The 22,804-nt window shown below is 43.1% G+C and overlaps 1 protein-coding gene across 1 annotated transcript in view; it reads left to right on the top strand.

The window, feature by feature from the left end:
- The first annotated feature begins 653 nt into the window (after window positions 1-653).
- LOC142249309 (coagulation factor XIII B chain-like) overlaps window positions 654-22,804 on the top strand; it is a 165,637-nt gene continuing 143,486 nt past the window's right edge. The window contains exon 1 of the mRNA XM_075320943.1: window positions 654-759. Within this exon, the coding sequence (XP_075177058.1) occupies window positions 675-759 (85 nt within the window). The 5' untranslated portion in view covers window positions 654-674. The remainder of the gene's footprint in view (window positions 760-22,804) is intronic.

Genomic DNA, 22,804 nt, shown 5'->3' with positions numbered 1-22,804 from the left:
CATCTACCATTGAATAACATGGGTCTCCGTGTGTACGTGTCTCCGGTACGTGCAAATATGTACCGCACACGTACAAAAAAAACGGATGTGTGTTGCGGGTCTTAACCCTTTTTTATTTACTTTCTTTTTCAGCCTCCCACACACACATGTGCATACTATATTACAACACATCACTTAATGGGTGAATATAATGGATTCGGCTAGGCTCGACAATCAGATTACCTAGCATCGTCTGTCCGATTGCGATATCTGGCGGGATCGTCAATCCTTAATGCTCCGATTCTTGGCAGGACCGCTCATCTCTACTTAGGAGGCTTAATTCTACTGACAGATTTCCTCTAAATTTGCAGAGAATAACTTCTGTGCAAATCAAATTTCCTTGTAAAACCTTATAGAAATCCACATGAATGTTCAAATAAATTTTTTGTCAGATCTGCTCATCAGCCCAAAGAGGTTTTCCTCTGCTCGGGCAATCTCAGTGAAGGGCCTCATTCAAGCCACTGTACCATTACTTTATTGACTTTTATTATGAAATCGAAAGTGAAGTAAAAACATAGAGTATTTTTTATTCTAGAGTTCCATATTATGTCATAACAGGAAATATCACACAGGATAAGTAATCTTGACATTTCGTAAAACTCTTTTGCCAGCTACACTCTTGTGCTGGAAGCCGAATGATGTCCCTGGAGCTTTTTATTCTCCTTAGCTCTGCTTTTGTAACTAGTCACGGAATATCTTCTACAAATGGCAGTAAAAAAGGTAAATCTCATTTTATTTAAAAACCAACAAAAGTAATAAACAAAATGATCAGTTGCTGTTAGTGCATAAATTTTAAATGTACTTTAAATTTACTATATGTCAGTTGTAGAATATGTTCAAAGCTTTTTGACAAATTGATTATTTTATTGGGGTGATTGATTTTCTGTCAAGTCTTCTCATTTTCAAAACAATGTTTTTTAACGGGTATTGTTTTTTTCTAAAAACAGAAAATTATGTAAAGTCATCTAAGGAAAAGTGAGGAAAATAAGATACAGAGTAAGGATTTATTCAGTGATTTTTCTCATATACAATAAATGGATTTATTTGCATCAGTGTTTGGTCAGTGTTTGGTCAGTGTGTCAATGTTACCATCTGTTTTATCTGGGTTTTTTTACCGTACTAAACGTTTTCTCAAGTTTCTCCTTTCAAACACACATGAAAATCATACAGCACACGCAGTGCACACTGATGGATGGCAACCGAGAGCTGTCTGATTTCTTCCAGACTTGCAATGGTGAGTTTGATGCATGATTTGGATCAAAATCGGTCACATCTCCATATTTTGGTGTGGACCATTCAGTTTGAAAAAAACATAACCACATATGCTATAAATGCATGATAGATATGGTTTTCTCCTGTCACGATTCACCTTTGGCTCTGCATCCTGCAGAGCTATTAGGTTTTGTCTATTGCGCTGTTGTTTGTATTTTTCGGGTCCTTGACGGTGGGTGGGGCTTGTTCGGTGTCTCGTTCCGGTAATTGCCTTGCCTTATCTTTGGGTGGTTTCTCCCAGAATGTCGCAAGTGATAGTGTCTGCCCTGCAGTGTGCGCTTCTGGTTCTCGTGAGTTCGTTCTGATCCTCGTCCCGCTACCCCGACTACCCTACCCTGTCCACCGCTCCTTCCATCTTGTCTGTGCTCCCTGACTCTCTGACCCTTCGCTTGTCTTGATCCCTCAGTCCCGCTTCCCCCCTTTGTACTCACGTATCCCTTCGGCTTCTGACCCCGGCTTGCTCTCTGGCTACAGTATTGCTCCCCATCTGTACCTGATACCTGTTACCTCCTGGCTACCGACCTTAGGCTTCCATGTGACGTCGGCTCCTTTTACCTCTTTGCACTGATGTGACCTACCGGCTCTGACTCTCAGTGTGTTTGAACATTCTGCTACCTCCCCGTCTAGCTTCTTGTGACATCTAGTGGGCAGACACTGCATTACACCTAGGAGCTCTACATTTGTCCTGTGTACCTGCAGCCCCTGGTGGTAGCATTACATCAACAATGAGACCAACATATATATTTATTTATTTTACACTGATATATACCGCCATTAATTCCACAGCGCTTTACAGACATTATCATAGCTGTCCCCTTTGGGACTCAGTATAAATTTGCTATAACTTTGGAATGTGGGAGGAAACCCACGCAAACACTAGGAGAACACACAAAATCCTTGCAGATGTTGTCCTTGTTGAGATTTGAACCCAGGACTCCAGCACTGTAAAACAACAGTGCCAACCACTGGACTACTATACTGTATTAAAAAAAGTTACTCCATGACTCAAAGCTGTGACTGGAGAAGTAGACACACATGTACAGCTCTCTCCATTAATTTGCCTGGCAAATTCACTTAGATTCATCACCTATCCTTTCCATAAGGGAACTCTGTAGACGATGTAATTTCTTAATAGGTAGCGGCAGTTAGTCCTACTTCCTTTGGCATATCGTTAGAGGAATTGAGATACGTAAAGTTGTCTTAATAGCAAATTTTGATATAGAATCTGCCTTTTTTCAGTTACTGGTTCATGCTCCATTTAGATAATTACCTTTCTTAGCATTGTCCATACCATACATACTGTTCCAGTTCTCAGGGCTACATGCGGGCTTTCTTCTTTACTCATGTTTAGTTGTGTAGTTACTATTGCTTATTACTACTCTGCATGCAGCTCTTCAGCTTGCCAGGGGTCCGGTTGTGGTGTATCTTGCTATCCTGCATTATTAATATTTTTTTGTCACCCCATACTGGTGTTGCTGTATTTGTATGTTTATTTTGCAGGACTTGTTTGGACTTTTTTTGCCAGTTCCTTCTTCCTGTTCTTACTTGAATATCTTCCTTGCACGGTTGCACTTCATTGTGATTTTCATCTCAATAAATCAAATATTTTTCAGCATTTAACTCTGTTCTCTGGTTTTTCTAGGGTTAATTTGAGTTGCTGGTAATCTGGGAGGGTTTTTCCCTCCGAATTACAATTTATCCTTTTGTATGGAAGACAGGTATTTAATGGTTCATGATAGCATTGTTCATCTTTTAAGTTTCCTGTTGGATGCCTGTTGGTGTGGACATGTTACTGCCAACAGACTGTTCGATATGCTGTAATTAGTTTGAATTGTTTACTTGGTTTCTTGATTTGTTAGTATGATACCAGACTTTCACTACGTGGATGATTTTTGGCTAGTGCGTCTTGATACTACTGGAGTTTGTTCGCATCTCTTGAGAACTTTGAGATCTTTTACTGTATGTTGTAGATTGGGGTGCCAACAGCAGAGTAGAAAATGGAGATCCGAATGCCAAAATAGGCCTTCTTGGCTACTGAGATAGATTCCCAAGAATTTGTTTATCATGATCCAGTAGATACATAGGAATCGTTGACCTTTACTAGTAATGTAGTGGTTTGGGCATAAGAAGTGACCCTGCAGCAAATACAGTCAATAATCAGGTTGTTGGTGTTTCCTTTTTGGGTTAGTCCAATAAGGTGGGTTTTCTATAGGCTAATATCATTGAAAAATAAAAGAATATGGCATACTGGACATTTTACACTTAGATACATAGGTTGAAAAAAGACCTAGATCCATCTAGTACAACATTCTTCCACCAATTCTACATTTTGTCCCTAAGTCACTTATAACTGACAATATTGTGTGTACTGAGGAAATCATCCTGTCCTTTTTTAAAAGCTGTTATATTATCTGCCATTACTACCTCTTGTGGTCGGCATTCCAAAATCTGACTGCTCTCACTGTAAAGAACTCTTTCCGATTTAGCTGCCAGAATCGCTTTTCTTTCATTCGCAGTGAGTGCCCCCTGGTCCTTAGTATTGTCTTTGGAAGAAATAAGTCATGTGCCAGTCTTTTATATTGACCACACATGTATATATACATATAAATGAGATCTCCTCTGAGAAGTCTTTTTTCTAAGCTAAACATATCTAACTCATCATATGGGAGGCCTTCCATTCCTTGTAGTAGTCTAGTTAGCCACCTTTGAACTGACTCTAACTTTTGAATGTCCTTTTTAAAATGTGGACCCCAAACTAGATCCCATATTTCCAAATGGGACCTTACAAGCTGCTGCCTGACATTGAGTACTGCTGCTCAGCTTATTTGTAATAAGAATACCCAAGTCCTTCTCCTGTTCTGTAGTCCCAAGTTTACTTCCATTTAATGTATACGCAGTTATAGGATTACTCCGTCCTAGGTGCATTACTTTACATTTATCAACATTAAATCTCATTTGCCAAGTCTCTGCCCATTCTGACATCTTATCCAGATCTTTTTGTAATATTGTACTATCAAGTTCAGTTTTTAATATCCTACATAGTTTGGTGTCATCAGCAAAGACTGACACTCTACTATCAATCCCATCTACAAGGTCATTAATAAAGAGATTAAAAAGAATCGGTCCTAGCACAGATCCCTGCGGCACCTCACCGCTGACTATAGCCCATTTAGAGAATGTACCATTTATGACTACTCTTTGTTTCCTATCTTTTAGCCAATTCCTTACCCAGTTTAGCCAATTCCTTACCCAGAGAAGTGTGCAGCAGGATTTGCTGGTATGGCAGGCTTTTTTTGCAGACTTTTTATGGCAGGGTGTTATGTGAAGAGTTTTTGTTATTTAATGTTGATTTGCATTTGTACACAGATACAGCTGATGGTTTGGGTTCAACTTATGGTCCTTTTGAGTACCGTGATTTTACAAGAAAATTAAAGGGGCATTCCCATATCCAAAATCTTATACCACTATGTAGTAGGTGTTATACTAAGAATAATAGCAAATACCTCCAATTAGAATTGTACTATAGTCCTTCTGAAAAGCTATGTCACTTTCTTCATGTGCAGGGCATTACAGTAGCTTAGGTATCCAAGGGGGACAGTTAATTAGTTGCCAGTGGTTGTAACCATGGATACCTAAGCTCCTGCCATACCTGCACTTGAGGTAAGTGACCGCTTATCATGAAAACTAGACTACATTTCCAATTGGAGTTATTTGCTAATCTTCTAATTATTACACCAACTACATATTGGGATAGGATCTTGGAGATGGGAACACCCCTTTAACACTGTTTAAGTTTTTCATTGTAGTGGCAGTCAAATTATGGGCTGCTTGTATGTCCGATAAAATAATTGTTTATGTATTGATAACCCAATTCATTTGCTTTTGGACTGATAATGTCAGTGGTACAAGGGATTAGTTCCTTTTCGCCACCTCCTTTCCTGTTTTTGCATTGTTGATGTTTTAATGATGTCTTGCATTTGATTGAATGTTTTGTGCAAGCATTTACTTGCCATAACCAATAATCAGTTGATGTATTCCCTCCTTTCCAGTTGCAGATTTCCTAATAATTGCATCCAAAAGTGAGTTTGACAGGGAATCTATACCCGAGTAACTTTTGGGAAGTGGTGAAAAGAAAACAAGTGTTTTGAATTTGTTGTGTGCTGAATACATGGAAGAATCATACTAGGGCTTGAGACCAGTGGCTAGAGATTGTAGAAGTTGTGAGCAACAGGAATAATTTTAGAGTGATATTAGATTTAGTGATGAGCGAATCTGAACTGTGAAGTTCGGGGTTCATACCTGACACCATGTGTCTGTGTCCCGGACTCGAACATGGACTTTTAAAAAAGTTTGTGTCCAAGTTTCGAGTTCGGGTACTGTTCGTATGTTAATAAAGCTCATTGAAACAGGCTGCAACCCTCAGGTGTCAGCTATACCTTGACTGGTTATCAAAAATAAAGGAGCTCTCAAAATGTTATTTTTAATTACTTAAATAAATTATTTAAAAGAATGGTGTAGGGTCCCCCCTATTTTTGATAACCAGCTAAGGTAAAGCTGATGGCTGGGGGTTAGTATTATGAGGCTGGGAGGGCCCATGGTAAAGGGGCATTCCCCAGCCTAAGTTTAGCAGCCTGCAGCTGCTCCAGAAGTGGCACATCCATTAAATGCACCAATTCTACTGGCGCTTTGATCGACTCTTCCCAGTTGCAGAATTTGGGGTTTATGTCAGCTGTAAATTGACAGTTGTCCTCAAGCCCAGGGGTTAGTAATTAATAGGTGTCTATCAGACACCCCTATTACTAATCCAGTAAGTTTGAAGTTCTTTTATTCAACAAATTGGGGAATGAGACCATGTGGGGGAGTATGTATTCAAATAAACTTTCTTTTCCTGTGTGTATATTTTTTTTAACTCTATACTTACTGGGTCAGTAATGGGGGTATCTGATAGATGCCAATCCATTATTAACTCCTGAGCTTGATGACAGCTCTTAATTCACATGAACCCCAAAAGTATTACCTTGACTGCTGCCTCCTCATCGTAATCGGGAAGAGCTGGGCAAAGTCCAGAGTTGACACATCTAATAGCTCTTATTTAGACTGACATCTAATAGCTGTTTGCTTTACCGTAACTTTTTATCAAAAGTAGGGCAGAGCCCACACATATTTTTAAAATAATTTATTTAATTTATTTTTAAAAAAAGCATGGAATCCCCTCTATTTTTGATAACCAGCTAAGGTAAAGCAGACAGCTAAGGGTTGCAGCCCACAGTTTTCTGCTTTACCTTTGCTGGTTATCAAAAATATCACATGATTCTTTATTAATTCCCTATCCACATTTGTATTCAAGGCAATTACCCCTATTTTCCTTCCTTTTCATCCCCCTACCCCTTACTAAAACCATTTTACAGCACATGAGTTCTACATTCACTTATATAGGGTTCTGGGTCAAATCCAGGTATCAAACCAAACGTTTAACTAAAGTCTGGCTGAACCTGAACTTCCACGGATCCGTTAATCTCTAGGTAGATTAAAGCGGGCTTTACACGCTGCGATCTCGCTAGCGAGATCACAAGCGATCGTACCCGCCGCCGTCGGTTGTCCAACACGGGCATATCGCTGCCCGTCGCGCACAACCTCGCTTACCCCCATCACACGGACTTACCTGTCCTGCGACGTCCCTCTGGCCGGCGACCCGCCTCCTTCCTAAGGGGGTGGGTCGTGCGGCGTCACAGTGATGTCACACGGCAGGTGGCCAATAGAAGCGGAGGGGCGGAGATGAGCGGGACGTAAACATCCCGCCCACTTCCTTCCTTCCGCATTGGCGGTGGAGGCAGGTGAGGAGATATTCCTTGCTCCTGCGGTGTCACACATAGCGATGTGTGCTGCCGCAGGAACGAGGAACAACATCGCTAATAAGAGGAAAATGTTTTTTTGTTTTAGGACGACCTCTCCGCGGCAAACGATTTTGCTGCTTTTGCGATCGTTTTAGGTCGCACATAACTGTTACACGCTATGATATCATTACTGACGCCGGACGTGCATCACAAACAACGTGACCCCGACGATAAAACATTAACGATATCATAGCGTGTAAAGCCCGCTTAAGAAGAAAAGCAAGAATGTAGCACCAAAAAAAGGATAAGGGTTAACACCACAACTGCTCTCAGCAAAAATGCACAGAAACCACCAGTAAATCTAGATCACAACACCTCACCAGTCCAATATGCGTAAACTATAGCTGGCATTAATGAAATAGTCCAGCCAGCATATATAGGAGGGGAGCAAATGTGACCAGCTCTCCTACAGAATGTGATCAAAGAGACTGACAAGCAGCCCAGTAAACATTAACTCTTGCTAGCCTGTCTAAGTCTGTGGGTTGATGCCTTTGTCTCCCTGTGCTGATCACAGAATCTGTAATTTCCACAGATCCTGATTATGGCTTTACAGTTGATGATGCCTGCAAAAATCACCTTGTGACATAAAGTTGTGGCAATTAGTCAGCAGTGTGTTTGGCCTCTTAATATTGTCATTCATGCCAGAGGTAATGATTTTGGACAAATTTAGTTAGGTAAGATGCTGTCTCTGATATAGAGAAATTTTGGCCATAGCCCTATATTGTTTGTAAATGAAGTGCTGGTTTAGTTGACTTTGGTGGCAAGACAATTTTGAAGGCATTCCTGGAATTTGCCAGCTATATTGAGAGTGACACGACTGCTTAATATGAGTTTGTTCGATTTTTTGAGGGAGTTTCCAATCATCATCATTTGGTGTTGGAGAATGACAATAGTGATCTGTTATCTGGTTTTCAGAATGGGGTTGAAGGAACACTAGGTTTTTTGGTGGTACGTAGTTGGAGTACCATCTTGTTGGAAGTTTGGTCTAATATGTAGTGGCGGCATTTCAGGCCAGCAAAGAAGTTAAGCTAAAGAATGGTTGTTTTTAGGACAATGTATTAATAAATATTCCAATGGTGATGTTGGAGAAGAGTAGTAGTAGTAGTAGTAGTAGTTAGTAGTAGTAGTAGTAGTAGTAGTAATAGTAGTAGTAGTAGTAGTAGTAGTAGGGCTGCTTCTCACTTGCGAGTTTCTCGCAGTAGAGCAATGCGAGAAAAACTCGCATTGAAATCGGACACATGTTAGTGAATGATTCAGCTCTCATCTGCGATTTTTTTCTCAGTCCAAATCGGACCGAGAAAAAAATCGCAGCATGCTGCTTTTTTGCGAGTTTCTCGCACCATTTGTCCCAATGATTTCCTATGGAAGGGGATTAAAAGTAGCATCACACACGCGCACCACCGTTCACATTTGCGAGTGTGGCAGTAACTTCGCTCATTAGATGAATGTGACAGCACATTCCCATAGGTTAATTAAATGACACATGTGTAATAGCTTTTATCTAATTAAGATGTTGCACGAAACTAGCATCGCAATCGCAACACACACGCGACACACACGCGAGCAAATAGCATCGCACTAGCGTTGCACTCGCACCTAACGTGAACTAAAATCAGCCGAGTATTTTTCAGCCCAGTCGGACCGATTTTACTCGCATAGATGTGTTTCCACCCGTAGTAGTAGTAGTAGTAGAGAGATATTTTTCAGAAGGAGTCAGGTGAGAGTAGGAACAGTCCTACCATTGCAATCTTACCAAGTGTCCCTCTCACACTTCCTTTTTTCTGATTCTTTTAAGGTCTAATTTTTTTTATAGGAATAATAGAAGTGGGCAGGTGTTTAGTTGTTTGGGAGACATATTCTCTTATTGATGTCACAGCTGGATAAATTCAATCTTGAAGAAAATTTGCAATGTGACCCTTACAAGCTCGCTGCAGTGCTAATAAGGCTATGTCCGCACGTTGCTTTTTACCTGCTTTTTACCTGCTTTTTTGCTGCTTTTTCAACTGCAGCGTTTAATGCCAAAATGGTTGTGTTCTGCTTTTCAAGCAAAGTCTATGGGAATTTGGTTTTCTTGTACGCACTATGCAGTTCAAACTGCAGCCTTTTTGTTGCAGAACTTTGGTCAAAAACTCAGCTTTGCAGTGCAAAACCCAAATGGCAAAAACAATTAACATGTCCATTGTTTTTGCCATTTGGGTTTTGCACTGCAAAGCTGAGTTTTTGACCAAAGTTCTGCAACAAAAAGGCTGCAGTTTGAACTGCATAGTGCGGACAAGAAACCCAAATTCCCATAGACTTTGCTTGAAAAGCAGAACACAACCATTTTGGCATTAAACGCTGCAGTTGAAAAAGCAGCAAAAAAGCAGGTAAAAAGCAACATGCGGACATAGCCTAAGGAGGCATTTCAGGCCAGACAAGGATAGGTTAAGCCCAAAAATGTTTACCTTCATTATAATGTGCTAATCAATGTTTCTACAGTTGTGATACAGCTGTGGTCACCCACCACATTTCAAAGAAAGTTATGTTGTTTGCTCCTCTATTTTATAGACTGAGAGACTGCAATATTTAAGTAAAGGAGGTCATAGGGCCTGCAATCTCATTGTTCGATCAGTTTTAGCAGTTGTATTTGCATTCATTGCTATATTTTTTTTATTGACCAAAAACATAGTAATGATAATAAAAATTATAGCAATGAATGCACATACTTAGTGGGGAAAAAAGTATTTAGTCAGCCACCAATTGTGCAAGTTCTCCCACTTAAAAAGTTGAGAAAGGCCTGTAATTTACATCTTAGGTAGACCACAACTATGAGAGACAAAATGAGAAAACAAATCCAGAAAATCACTTTGTCTGATTTAGCAAGATTTTTTTGCAAATTATGGTTTAAAATAAGTATATAGTCATCTAAAAACATGCAAGATTTCTAGCTGTCACAGACCTATAACATCTTCTTTAAGAGGCTCCTCTATCCTCCACTCATTACCTGTAGTAATGGCATCTGTTTGAATTTGTTATCAGTATAAAAAGACACCTGTCCACAACCTCAAACAGACACACTCCAAACTCCACTATGGTGAAGACCAAAGAGCTGTCGAAGGACACCAGAAACAAAATTGTAGCACTGTACCAGGCTGGAAAGACTGAAACTGCAATAGGCAAGCAGCTTGGTGTCATGAAATCAACTGTGGGAGCAATAATAAGAAAATGGAAGACATACAAGACCACTGATAATCTCCTTCAATCTGGGGCTCCATGCAAGATCTCACCCTGTAGGGTCAAAATGATCACAAGAACGGTGACCAAAAATCCCAGAACCACATGGGGGACCTAGTGAATGACTTGCATAGAGATGGGACCACCATAACAAAGGCTACAATCAGTAACACACTACGCCTGCCAGGGACTCAGATCTTGCGGTGCCAGACTTGTTCCCCTGCTTAAGCCAGTACATGTCCGGTCCCGTGTGAAGTTTGCTAGAGAACATATGGATTCTCCAGAATAGAATGTCATATGCTCTGATGAAACCAAAGTATAACTGTTTGGTAGAAACACAACTCGTTGTGTTTGGAGGAGACAGAATGCTGAGTTGCATCCAAAGAACAACATACCTACTGTGAATCATAGGGTTGGCAACATCATGCTTTGGGGCTGATTCTCTGCAAAGGGACCAGAACGACTAATCCATGTATATGAAAGAATTAATGCGGCCAAGTATCATGAGATTTTGAGTGCAAACCTCCTTCTATCAGCAAGGGCATTGAAGATGAAATGTGGCTGGTTCTTTCAGCATGATAATTATCCCAAGCACACTGCCAGGGCAATGAAGGAGTGGCTTTTTGGGGGGTGTTCGTTTCGTTCGACGAACTCGAACAATTTGGTAAAAGTTCGGTAGTTCGAGTTACGTTCGAGAACGGTTCGATCAACAAAAAGCCTCGCTAGTTACTAGCTGGCTTTTCACTGTAATAGTGTGAGTCACTGTGAATCACGCCATTATCAAAATTCAGTGTATAGTGTGCGGGGGGGACAGGGTTTAGATCAGTGCTGCTGCTGAGTGCTGAAAGAATGTCGATCGCCATTTTTTTTTCTTTTTTCCCTAACCACGCGTACAGTGGGGTGGGCCAGGCTGTCAGCAAATCACAGAGACACACACAGCAAAGGGGATTTTTGCCAGACAAGCAAGGGCTTGTGTCATAGGCTGTGCATGTCACATGTCTTTGCTCTTTAAGATCCGTCCATTTTCCCCGTCGCCGCCATTATCTCTCTGCTGTGGGTGGGTGACAGTCACTGCTCTCGCTCCCGCTGCTGCTGTGTGGCGCTATAGCCATACAGTGCAATCTACAGGGCTGCATTACAGCCGTTCATAGGCATTGTTGCTAGGCAGGTCCGTGCAAACGCTGTGCAGGGCTTTAGATAACAGCATCTGGCTACATCAGCTATGGCAATTCCTTGCTGCATTTCTTCATTGGCAGGGATAGAAACTGAGACTTCCTTTGCTGTCCTGCTACCTACAGCACCTCTGCATTCTACACACCTGCCCATTTTTGCTACGCTATTTTTATAGCAAACAGTGCTGACAGTGGCATACAAAAAGTGTCTGCTATACTAACTTAGTGTCCCACTGGTGCCATGCAAGGTACACCACCTCTGCATTCTACCCTCCTGCCCATTTTTGCTACGCTATTTTTATAGCAAACAGTGCTGACACTTAGTGGCATCCAAAAAGTGTCTGCTATACTAACTTAGTGTCCCACTGGTGCCAAGCAAGCTCCACCACCTCTGCATTCTACCCTCCTGCCCATTTTTGCTACGCTATTTTTATAGCAAACAGTGCTGACACTTAGTGGCATCCAAAAAGTGTCTACTATACAAACTTAGTGTGCCACCGGTGCCAAGCAAGGTACACCACCTCTGCATTCCACCCTCCTGCCCATTTTTGCTACGCTATTTTTATAGCAAACAGTGCTGAAACTTAGTGGCATACAAAAAGTGTCTGCTATACTAACTTAGTGTCCCACTGGTGCCAAGCAAGGTCCACCACCTATGCATTCTACCCTCCTGCCCATTTTTGCTACGCTATTTTTATAGCAAACAGTGCTGACACTTAGTGGCATACAAAAAGTGTCTGCTATACTAACTTAGTGTCCCACTGGTGCCAAGCAAGCTCCACCACCTCTGCATTCTACCCTCCTGCCCATTTTTGCTACGCTATTTTTATAGCAAACAGTGCTGACACTTAGTGGCATACATAAAGTGTCTGCTATACTAACTTAGTGTCCCACTGTTGCCAAGCAAGGTACACCACCTCTGCATTCTACCCTCCTGCCCATTTTTGCTACGCTATTTTTATAGCAAACAGTGCTGAAACCTGGTGGCATCCAAAAAGTGTCTGCTATACTAACTTAGTGTCCCACTGGTGCCAAGCAAGGTCCACCACCTATGCATTCTACCCTCCTGCCCATTTTTGCTACGCTATTTTTATAGCAAACAGTGCTGCCAGTTTTAGGGCGATAGTTGCATTGTCAGGGCTAGTCAGTGTTGGCTCTTCAGCTGTCAATAAAGCTAGACCACCTCTGTATTGTACACCACCTCTCCATTTTTGCTACGATATTTTAAGTGTCAAATCTGGTCACAAACAAAATGAGTGGCAAAAGGACAGATGCTGGTGGAAAGGGGAACAGGCGTGTTGGAAAGGGAAAAAAAAATTGTGTCCGTGGGGGAGGTGGTACAACTACAGTAACATCTGCTGAAGAAAGGCCATCTTCAAGCAAAAGTAAGATGTCTATTACTTTCCGTGGACAATCCGATGTGCTCCCTTTTTTTACGGAACAGAACTACTGTAACAAAGGTAAATGATGCACAAAAAAAGAACATGCTTGAATGGATCGCAAGTCCTCCAACAAGTGGCATCTCCTCCACCTCAACTTCAACATCCAAAAAACAACAGTCCTCTGAGTTGTCACACCAATCGCATTTGCTCTCAAGTATCCAACTGCCCTGCAGAGTATGGTGTAACAGAGATGGGTGAGTCTGCAGAGTTGTTCAGTCACACTATAGGCTGGGAATCAGAGGTATGCTCCCAAGCTACAGTGAGTACAGACCACAAAATGGTCTGCAGTGATGCCCAGAAGCTTTGTGAGTCTGATTCAGGCCCTGATGACCACGTTTCTGAGCATAATGTAGACCCTCATTCACAAACTGTAAAGGCTGCTTTACACGAGCCAATCCATCGTGCGATTTCTTTGGCAAAGTCTTTTTTTTGTTTGTATCGCTGATAGGTAGTTGTCCATGTGTCACACGTTGAGTGTTGTTAAACGACCCCAAAGCGCTCATCGATATATTGATTGGCCATGGCGTACGTCCAAAAGGCTTCACACATGTTTTTCTTTGGTCAATCTGTCTTTTGTATGGGCGTAATTAGGCAAACTATACACCCCTCCGTGACGTTGTCTGGATTGTTGCACGCCCTGAATTCTTCTGACCTGCTCAATCCAGTTCTGCTAATGTGGTTGATTGGTTAGAGCCCATATATATTGTTTCTCTTCTGCGTCCGTCTTTGTTGCCTCGTGTGTCCTTAGCATCAGTCTTGTTTTTTGTTTGTGGTCTGGTTTATGTCGATTTCAGAGTATCTATCTTCAAAAGGTGGGTTAGTTTTGTTTTTTTACGTTTACAAAAACAAAAAGATTAGATGTTTCTTATAACAGTGTAAAATAAAATGTTCTCATATATTCCTTCACAGATGACGGCTCATAAAAACGAATTATTTTTGCGTGATTTCATTGAAAAATATCGCACATTAACCTGTCTTTGGAAAATTAAATCGCCTGTATATAGTAACAAACGCATCAAACAAGCAGCTTATGCGGATCTGATTAGTATCTATAAAAAACAATTTCCTAATGAGCCTGTGGATGTAAATCTTATCAAGAAAAAAATACAAGGAATACGCACTGTATATAAAAAGGAACTCAATAAAGTCGAGGAGTCACGACGTTCAGGGGCTGCGACTGCCGATCTTTATGTCCCACGGCTGTGGTATTTTGATCTACTTGACTTCACAAGAGATCAAGAGATTCCAAGGTCATCAACAAGTATGCTTTCCATTCAGGAGTCACAAAATGGGGCGATTGGCAGCGAACAAACAAACGTAAGAAAAATTAGGACTAATGCACTAAAAAACACTGTGCATGACGCCAAGGCTGAATGTTGACACATCATGACTACAGCTCCGTATTTTATAACAGTAATAACCAATCAAAACGCATCTGCTACAACCAATCCGATTAGATTAGGCGTGATTATTTAAAACCACAAATACGCCCTGAAGGTTTAATGACGTCACAATCAACTACGAGGATGGCCGATTACACGGTGTCACACTTTGCAATGTGTCGTTCATGAAGACTAAAATGAAAGATTTTATGGAATTAAACGATGAGTACACGATGGCCGAATTTCAAACGATTAGGCATCGGTTGGACTCGAAAGGAGCTGTCACATGAGAAGATGTCGTTACGAATGACGGAAGTGCGTCACAAAATCCGTGACCCCAACGATGCATCGCACAATAGATCGACTCGTGTAAAGCAGCCTTAACACCTCTTGGTTGAGACAATGAGGAACATACTGATGACGATGAGACTCAGATACCTGATTGGAATGACAACTTAACTATTCAGTCAGGGCAGGAAGAGGTTAGGTCTGAGGGCGAGGGGAGTGCAAACACAACGGTTGATGATGAAGTTCTAGATCCAACTTACTGTCAACCCACAGTCAGGCACTCGAGGAGGTCAGCAGAGGCGGTGGAGGAGGATGAGACTGACGACGAGGTTAGCTTGCGCCTTCCTGGACAAAGACGGAGTACTGGCAGCACATCAACAACTGCATCCTCAGCCACAACTCTGCCTCTGAGCACAAGTCGGGGTGGCTCTGCAGGTCGCATTGGCTCTTATAGTTGCATTGCCTGGTCCTTTTTTGACATCGCAAAGAATCACCCAACTCATGTCATCTGTAGGCTTTGTCGGCAATCTGTAAGTCGAGGCCAAAAGATCACTTGTTTGACCACTTCGTCCATGAACCGTCACATGAATAACAAGCATAAGTCCCAGTGGGAAGCTCACTGTGCTACAATGCGGCCTAGCGGAGCGGGCCAACCAGCATCTGCCCCTTCAACTGCATCCGCGCGCTCTTCATCCTCTATGACTGTGGGGACAGCTGTCACACATGTTTTTCTACGCAGACCTTCCACCTCTTTAACCGCAACAGGCAGTTTGCTTGGCAGGTTATCATCAGTTGTTTTGGGAGGGGAAAAAGGTGCTGTTGTAGAGCTCTCTCAGACATCGAGAGCACCAACTTTGGATGAAGGCAATATCATGTCTCCGCCTTCACTTTCCTCACAGACCAGCAGTTTTCCAGCGACACCCTACTCCACACCGTCTCCGCACAGCTGCCAGATCTCGGTCCCTCAGATGTGGACAATTAAAAGGCCATTTCCTCCAAGCCATGACAAAGCTAAGAGGTTGACTTTTACCCTCTGCAAGCTGTTGGCTACAAAAATGCTTCCTTTCCGCCTGGTGGACACACAGGATTTTCGAGACCTTATGTTCATCGCAGTGCCCCAGTACCAGATGCCCAGTCGCCACTACTTCTCCAAGAAAGGTGTGCCTGCGCTACACCAGCATGTCGCACACAACATCACCGCTTCCTTGAGAAACTCAGTGTGAGACAGGGTGCATTTCACCACCAATACTTGGACCAGTAAGCATGGACAGGAGCGTTACATTTGCTCACAGGGCACTGGGTAGCTATGGTGGGAGATGGAGAAGGGTCTGCTGTACAAGTCTTGCCATCCCCACAACTTGTGCGTCAATCCTCTGTATGTCGAAGTTCCTCCACTGCTTCTGCCTCCTCAACCTCGTCTGGGTCCTCCACCTCCGCCCCAAGCCTGCCAGGTCAGGCCACCAGCGTTGTAACTGCGCACTAGGAATCCCGCACACCTCCTTACTATGCTGGCAGCAGAGCTCAACGGCATCAGGCGGTCTTTACCTTGAAATGTCTTGGAAATAAGAGTCACACAGCTGAGGAGTTGTGGTCAGCTCTTGCGAGCGAGTTTAGTAAATGGTTGTCTCCACTCAACCTGCAGCCAGGGAAGGCCGTGTGCGACAATGTTGCAAACCTGGGTGCGGCCCTACACCGGGGCAAGGTGACACACGTGCCTTGTATGGCTCACGTGTTGAACCTTGTTGTCCAGCAATTTTTAACCCACTATCCCGGCCTAGATGGGCTTCTGCACAGGGCACAGTCACTCTCTGCTCACTTCTGCCGTTCAACCGGCGCAGCTGACTAACTTGCATCGCTCCAGAAGTCTTTCGGCCTGCCGGTTCATCGCCTGAAATGCGATGTTCCGACACGCTGGAATTCGACTCTCCACATGTTGCAGCAACTGTGGCAGCACCGCCGAGCCCTGGTGCAATACATTATGATGTATACCCTGGGCCAACGAGATGCAGAGGTGGGGCAGATCACGCTGCTGGAGTGGTCTCAGATCAAGGACCTATGTACCCTTCTGCACAGTTTCGTCATGGCGACGAATATTTTTAGCGCTTATAATGCCATTATCAGCATGAGAATTCCAGTCATTTACATGCTGGAGCACATGCTAAACACGATTCAGAGTCAGGGGGTGGGACAAGAGGAAGGGGAGAAAGTACAGGAGGATTCATATGTGCAAGGAATACCAACATCTACAAGGTTCAGACGTTCAGCATCACCAAGGCGGCAGGCATGGGACGGTGGGGGAGAGGGATTAACAAGGGCGCATGGTAGCAGCCAAAATGTTGAGGAAGGTGCAGGAGAGCAGGAAGAAATGGAGGACGAACTCTCGATGGGCATGGAAGACTCAGCAGATGAGGGAGAACTTGGTCAAATTTCGGTTCGGGGTAGATGTCAGAGGAAGAAAGCACTGTTATCACCTCGCCGCCACAAACACAGCGAGGACTTGGTCTGCATGGATGCGCAAGACACATGAGCGCCTTCTTGCTGCACTACCTACAACATGACCCTCGGATTGTCCGAATTAGAAGTGATGATGACTACTGGCTTGCCACACTATTAGATCCCCGGTACAAGTCCAAATTTGGCGAAATAATTCCAGCCATAGAAAGGGACGCACGTATGCAGGAGTATCAGCAGAAGCTGTTACTCAATCTTAGCTCGGCTTTTCCAGCAAACACCAGTGCTGCACAGAGTGAATCTCCCAGTTGTAAAGCCTGCTTTACACAAGACGTCCGATTGTGCGATAGCACGATCGATCGTACCCGCCCCCGTCATTTTTGCATCACGGGCAATTAGTTGCCCATGTCGCACAAACTCGTTTAACCCCCGTCACACGTACTTACCTTCCGGATGACCTCGCTGTGGGCGACGAACTTCCACTTCCTGGAGTGGGAGGGACGTTCGGCGTCACAGCGACGTCACACGGTAGCTGGCTAATTGAAGCGGAAGGGCGGAGATGAGCGGGATGTAAACATCCCGCCCACCTCCTTCCTTCCATTAAGCCGTCAGGTGACGTGGGAGTCAGGTAAGATCTGTTCATTGTTCCCGTGGTGTCACACGGAGCAACGTGTGATGCCACGGAAACGATGAACAACCGCTGCCATTTTAATTAAACAATTTTATGAAACCTAGCGACAACTACACGACTCACGATTTGTGAGCGATACTGCATCGCTAGGAGGTGTTACACGAGACGACGTCGTGTACGATGCCGGATGTACGTCACGAAAACCGTGACCCCGACGATGCATCGCACGATCAGTCGTCTCGTGTAAAGCCCGCATAACTTCCCAAGCATGGGACTGTCTCGTCATTATCAGTCAAACCATACTAGCAACACCGTATCTGGTGCTGGTAACAGAAATTTTATGGAATCCTTTCATAATTTTTTTAGACGATCCAATGCAAAGCCACAAGAGACAAGAAGTCTGATACATAGTCAACGACTGGAGAGGATGATACAGGAGTATCTCCAAATGAACATCGATGCCATTACTTTGCAACTGGAGCCTTGCTCATTTTGGGCTTCAAATCTTGAAAAATGGCCTGAGCTCGCGACTTACGCATTGGAGATCTTGTCGTGTCCCGCAGCCAGCGTTGTCTCTGAACGTATCTTCAGTGCTGCTGGGTGTGTGCTGACAGATAAGCGCACGCGTCTGTCCAGTGACAATGTGGACAGACTAATGTTCATCAAGGTGAACAAGTCATGGATCCGCAAGGACTTTATTACCCCTGTGTCATCCTGGGGAGAGTAAAGGCTGGCGTATTTTGGAATGTGCTTGATGCAAATCAACCTCTCAAGTTTGCAACTGGGGGACAACTGATGCCACTTAAGTGGTGTGTGTGGCCCAATTTTTGGAAAAAAGGGAGACTCTGCTTGGAGTCCCCTTGCTGTGTTTTACATGATTTTAGAAGGGCATGACATGCCTATATCTGAGTCTCCTCCTCTTTTTACTCGTCCAGCTCTTTTGTTTTCGCACGAGTATATGTCCTTGTCACTTTCCCATGTGTTTGTGGTGTCTTGGGAGTTGTTTGTCACCTTTTGCACACCGTTGAAGGTGTTTTCTATGTGTTTTTATGTATTTGCCTCCCATTGTTTTCAATGGAGTTCAAGTGGTTCTTCGAACGGTTCGTCGAACGTTCGTCGAATGGGGCCTCCATTTGACGAACCGAACCAAACTCGAACGCCAGGGGTGTGGCTCACCTCTACTTGTGAATGCAGCCAGATACTGATGAAATACTGATGGAATACTCATGGAAAAGTGACTTTGAATAAATGTACAGTTACAGTTAGGTCCAGAAATATTTGCACAGTGACACAAGTTTTGTTATTTTAGCTGTTTACAAAAACATGTTCAGAAATACAATTATATATATAATATGGGCTGAAAGTGCATAGTCCCAGCTGCAATATGAGAGTTTTCACATCCAAATCGGAGAAAGGGTTTAGGAATCATAGCTCTGTAATGCATAGCCTCCTCTTTTTCAAGGGACCAAAAGTAATTGGACAAGGGACTCTAAGGGCTGCAATTAACTCTGAAGGCGTCTCCCTTGTTAACCTGTAATGAATGAAGTAGTTAAAAGGTCTGGGGTTGATTACAGGTGTGTGGTTTTGCATTTGGAAGCTGTTGCTGTGACCAGACAACATGCGGTCTAAGGAACTCTCAATTGAGGTGAAGCAGAACATCCTGAGGCTGAAAAAAATCCATCACAGAGATAGCAGACATGCTTGGAGTAGCAAAATCAACAGTCGGGTACATTCTGAGAAAAAAGGAATTGACTGGTGAGCTTGGGAACTCAAAAAGGCCTGGGCGTCCACGGATGACAACAGTGGTGGATGATTGCCGCATACTTTCTTTGGTGAAGAAGAACCCGTTCACAACATCAACTGAAGTCCAGAACACTCTCAGTGAAGTAGGTGTATCTGTCTCTAAGTCAACAGTAAAGAGAAGACTCCATGAAAGTAAATACAAAGGGTTCACATCTAGATGCAAACCATTCATCAATTCCAAAAATAGACAGGCCAGAGTTAAATTTGCTGAAAAACACCTCATGAAGCCAGCTCAGTTCTGGAAAAGTATTCTATGGACAGATGAGACAAAGATCAACCTGTACCACAATGATGGGAAGAAAAAAGTTTGGAGAAGAAAGGGAACGGCACATGATCCAAGGCACACCACATCCTCTGTAAAACATGGTGGAGGCAACGTGATGGCATGGGCATGCATGGCTTTCAATGGCACTGGGTCATTTGTGTTTATTGATGATATAACAGCAGACAAGAGTAGCCGGATGAATTCTGAAGTGTACCGGGATATACTTTCAGCCCAGATTCAGCCAAATGCCGCAAAGTTGATCGGACGGCGCTTCATAGTACAGATGGACAATGACCCCAAGCATACAGCCAAAGCTACCCAGGAGTTCATGAGTGCAAAAAAGTGGAACATTCTGCAATGGCAGAATCAATCACCAGATCTTAACCCAATTGCGAAAATTGTGTCACTGTCCAAATATTTCTGGACCTAACTGTAGGTCCAGAAATATTTGGACAGTGACACAATTTTCGCGAGTTGGGCTCTGCATGCCACCACATTGGATTTGAAATGAAACCTCTACAACAGAATTCAAGTGCAGATTGTAACGTTTAATTTGAAGGTTTGAACAAAAATATCTGATAGAAATTGTAGGAATTGTGGAATTGTACACATTTCTTTACAAACACTCCACATTTTAGGAGGTCAAAAGTAATTGGACAAATAAACCAAACCCAAACAAAATATTTTTATTTTCAATATTTTGTTGCGAATCCTTTGGAGGCAATCGCTGCCTTAAGTCTGGAACCCATGGACATCACCAAACGCTGGGTTTCCTCCTTCTTAATGCTTTGCCAGGCCTTTACAGCCGCAGCCTTCAGGTCTTGCTTGTTTGTGGGTCTTTCCGTCTTAAGTCTGGATTTGAGCAAGTGAAATGCATGCTCAATTGGGTTAAGATCTGGTGATTGACTTGGCCATTGCAGAATGGTTCACTTTTTTGCACTCATGAACTCCTGGGTAGCTTTGGCTGTATGCTTGGGGTCATTGTCCATCTGTACTATGAAGCGCCTTCCGATCAACTTTGCGGCATTTGGCTGAATCTGGGTTGAAAGTATATCCCTGTACACTTCAGAATTCATCCGGCTACTCTTGTCTGCTGTTATGTCATCAATAAACACAAGTGACCCAGTGCCATTGAAAGCCATGCATGCCCATGCCATCACGTTGCCTCCACCATGTTTTACAGAGGATGTGGTGTGCCTTGGATCATGTGCCGTTCCCTTTCTTCTCCAAACTTTTTTCTTCCCATCATTCTGGTACAGGTTGATCTTTGTCTCATCTGTCCATAGAATACTTTTCCAGAACTGAGCTGGCTTCATGAGGTGTTTTTCAGCAAATTTAACTCTGGCCTGTCTATTTTTGGAATTGATGAATGGTTTGCATCTAGATGTGAACCCTTTGTATTTACTTTCATGGAGTCTTCTCTTTACTGTTTACTTAGAGACAGATACACCTACTTCACTGAGAGTGTTCTGGACTTCAGTTGATGTTGTGAACGGGTTCTTCTTCACCAAAGAAAGTATGCGGCGATCATCCACCAGTGTTGTCATCCGTGGACGCCCAGGACTTTTTGAGTTCCCAAGCTCACCAGTCAATTCCTTTTTTCTTAGAATGTACCCGACTGTTGATTTTGCTACTCCAAGCATGTCTGCTATCTCTGTGATGGATTTTTTCTTTTTTTTCAGCCTCAGGATGTTCTGCTTCACCTCAATTGAGAGTTCCTTAGACCGCATGTTGTCTGGTCACAGCAACAGCTTCCAAATGCAAAACCACACAGCTGTAATCAACCTCAGACCTTTTAACTACTTCATTGATTACAGGTTAACAAGGGAGACGCCTTCAGAGTTAATTGCAGCCCTTAGAGTCCCTTGTCCAATTACTTTTGGTCCCTTGAAAAAGAGGAGGCTATGCATTACAGAGCTATGATTCCTAAACCCTTTCTCCGATTTGGATGTGAAAACTCTCATATTGCAGCTGGGAGTGTGCAATTTCAGCCCATATTATATATATAATTGTATTTCTGAACATGTTTTTGTAAACAGCTAAAATAACAGAATTTGTGTCACTGTCCAAATATTTCTGGCCCTGACTGTATCTGTCTTTTTGCTGCTTCATTCTCCTTTCCCCGCCGCCATCAGAGGTCCTGTGATGTGATCTCGGGGAGCCGATGGTTGCCATGGTAGCGAAGGGTCATGTGGTGACTCCTATTGCTAACATGACATACAGTGCTGGCCAAAAGTATTGGCACCCCTGCAATTCTGTCGGATAATACTCAGTTTTTTCTTGAAAATGATTGCAATCACAAATTCTCTGGTATTATTATCTTCATTTATTTTGCTTGCAATGAAAAAACACAAAAGAGAATGAAACAAAAATCAAATCATTGAAAATTTCACACAAAACTCCAAAAATGGGCTAGACAAAAGTATTGTCACCCTTAGCCTAATACTTGGTTGCACAGCCTTTAGCCAAAATAACTGCGAACAACTGCTTCCGATAACCATCAATGAGTTTCTTACAATGCTTTGCTGGAATTTTAGACCATTCTTCTTTGGCAAACTTTTGAGGTCCCTGATATTTGAAGGGTGCCTTCTCCAAACTGCCATTTTGAGATCTCTCCACAGGTATTCTAAGGGATTTAGGTCTGGACTCATTGCTGGCCACTTTAGTAGTCTCCAGTGCTTTCTATCAAACCATTTTCTAGTGCTTTTTGAAGTGTGTTTTGGGTCATTGTCCTGCTGGAAGATCCATGACCTCTGAGGAAGACCCAGCTTTCTCACACTGGGCCCTACATTGCGCTGCAAAATTTGTTGGTAGTCTTCAGACTTCATAATGCCATTCACATGGTCAAGCAGTCCAGTGCCAGAGGCAGCAAAGCAACCCCAAAACATCAGGGAACCTCCGCCATGTTTGACTGTAGGGACCGTGTTCTTTTCTTTGAATGCCTCTTTTTTT

Source organism: Anomaloglossus baeobatrachus, chromosome 8, assembly GCF_048569485.1.
Source record: "Anomaloglossus baeobatrachus isolate aAnoBae1 chromosome 8, aAnoBae1.hap1, whole genome shotgun sequence".
NCBI classification, from domain to species: domain Eukaryota; kingdom Metazoa; phylum Chordata; class Amphibia; order Anura; family Aromobatidae; genus Anomaloglossus; species Anomaloglossus baeobatrachus.
The sequence above is the reverse complement of the archived record's forward strand: the minus strand, read 5'-3'. Positions and strand labels throughout refer to the sequence as shown.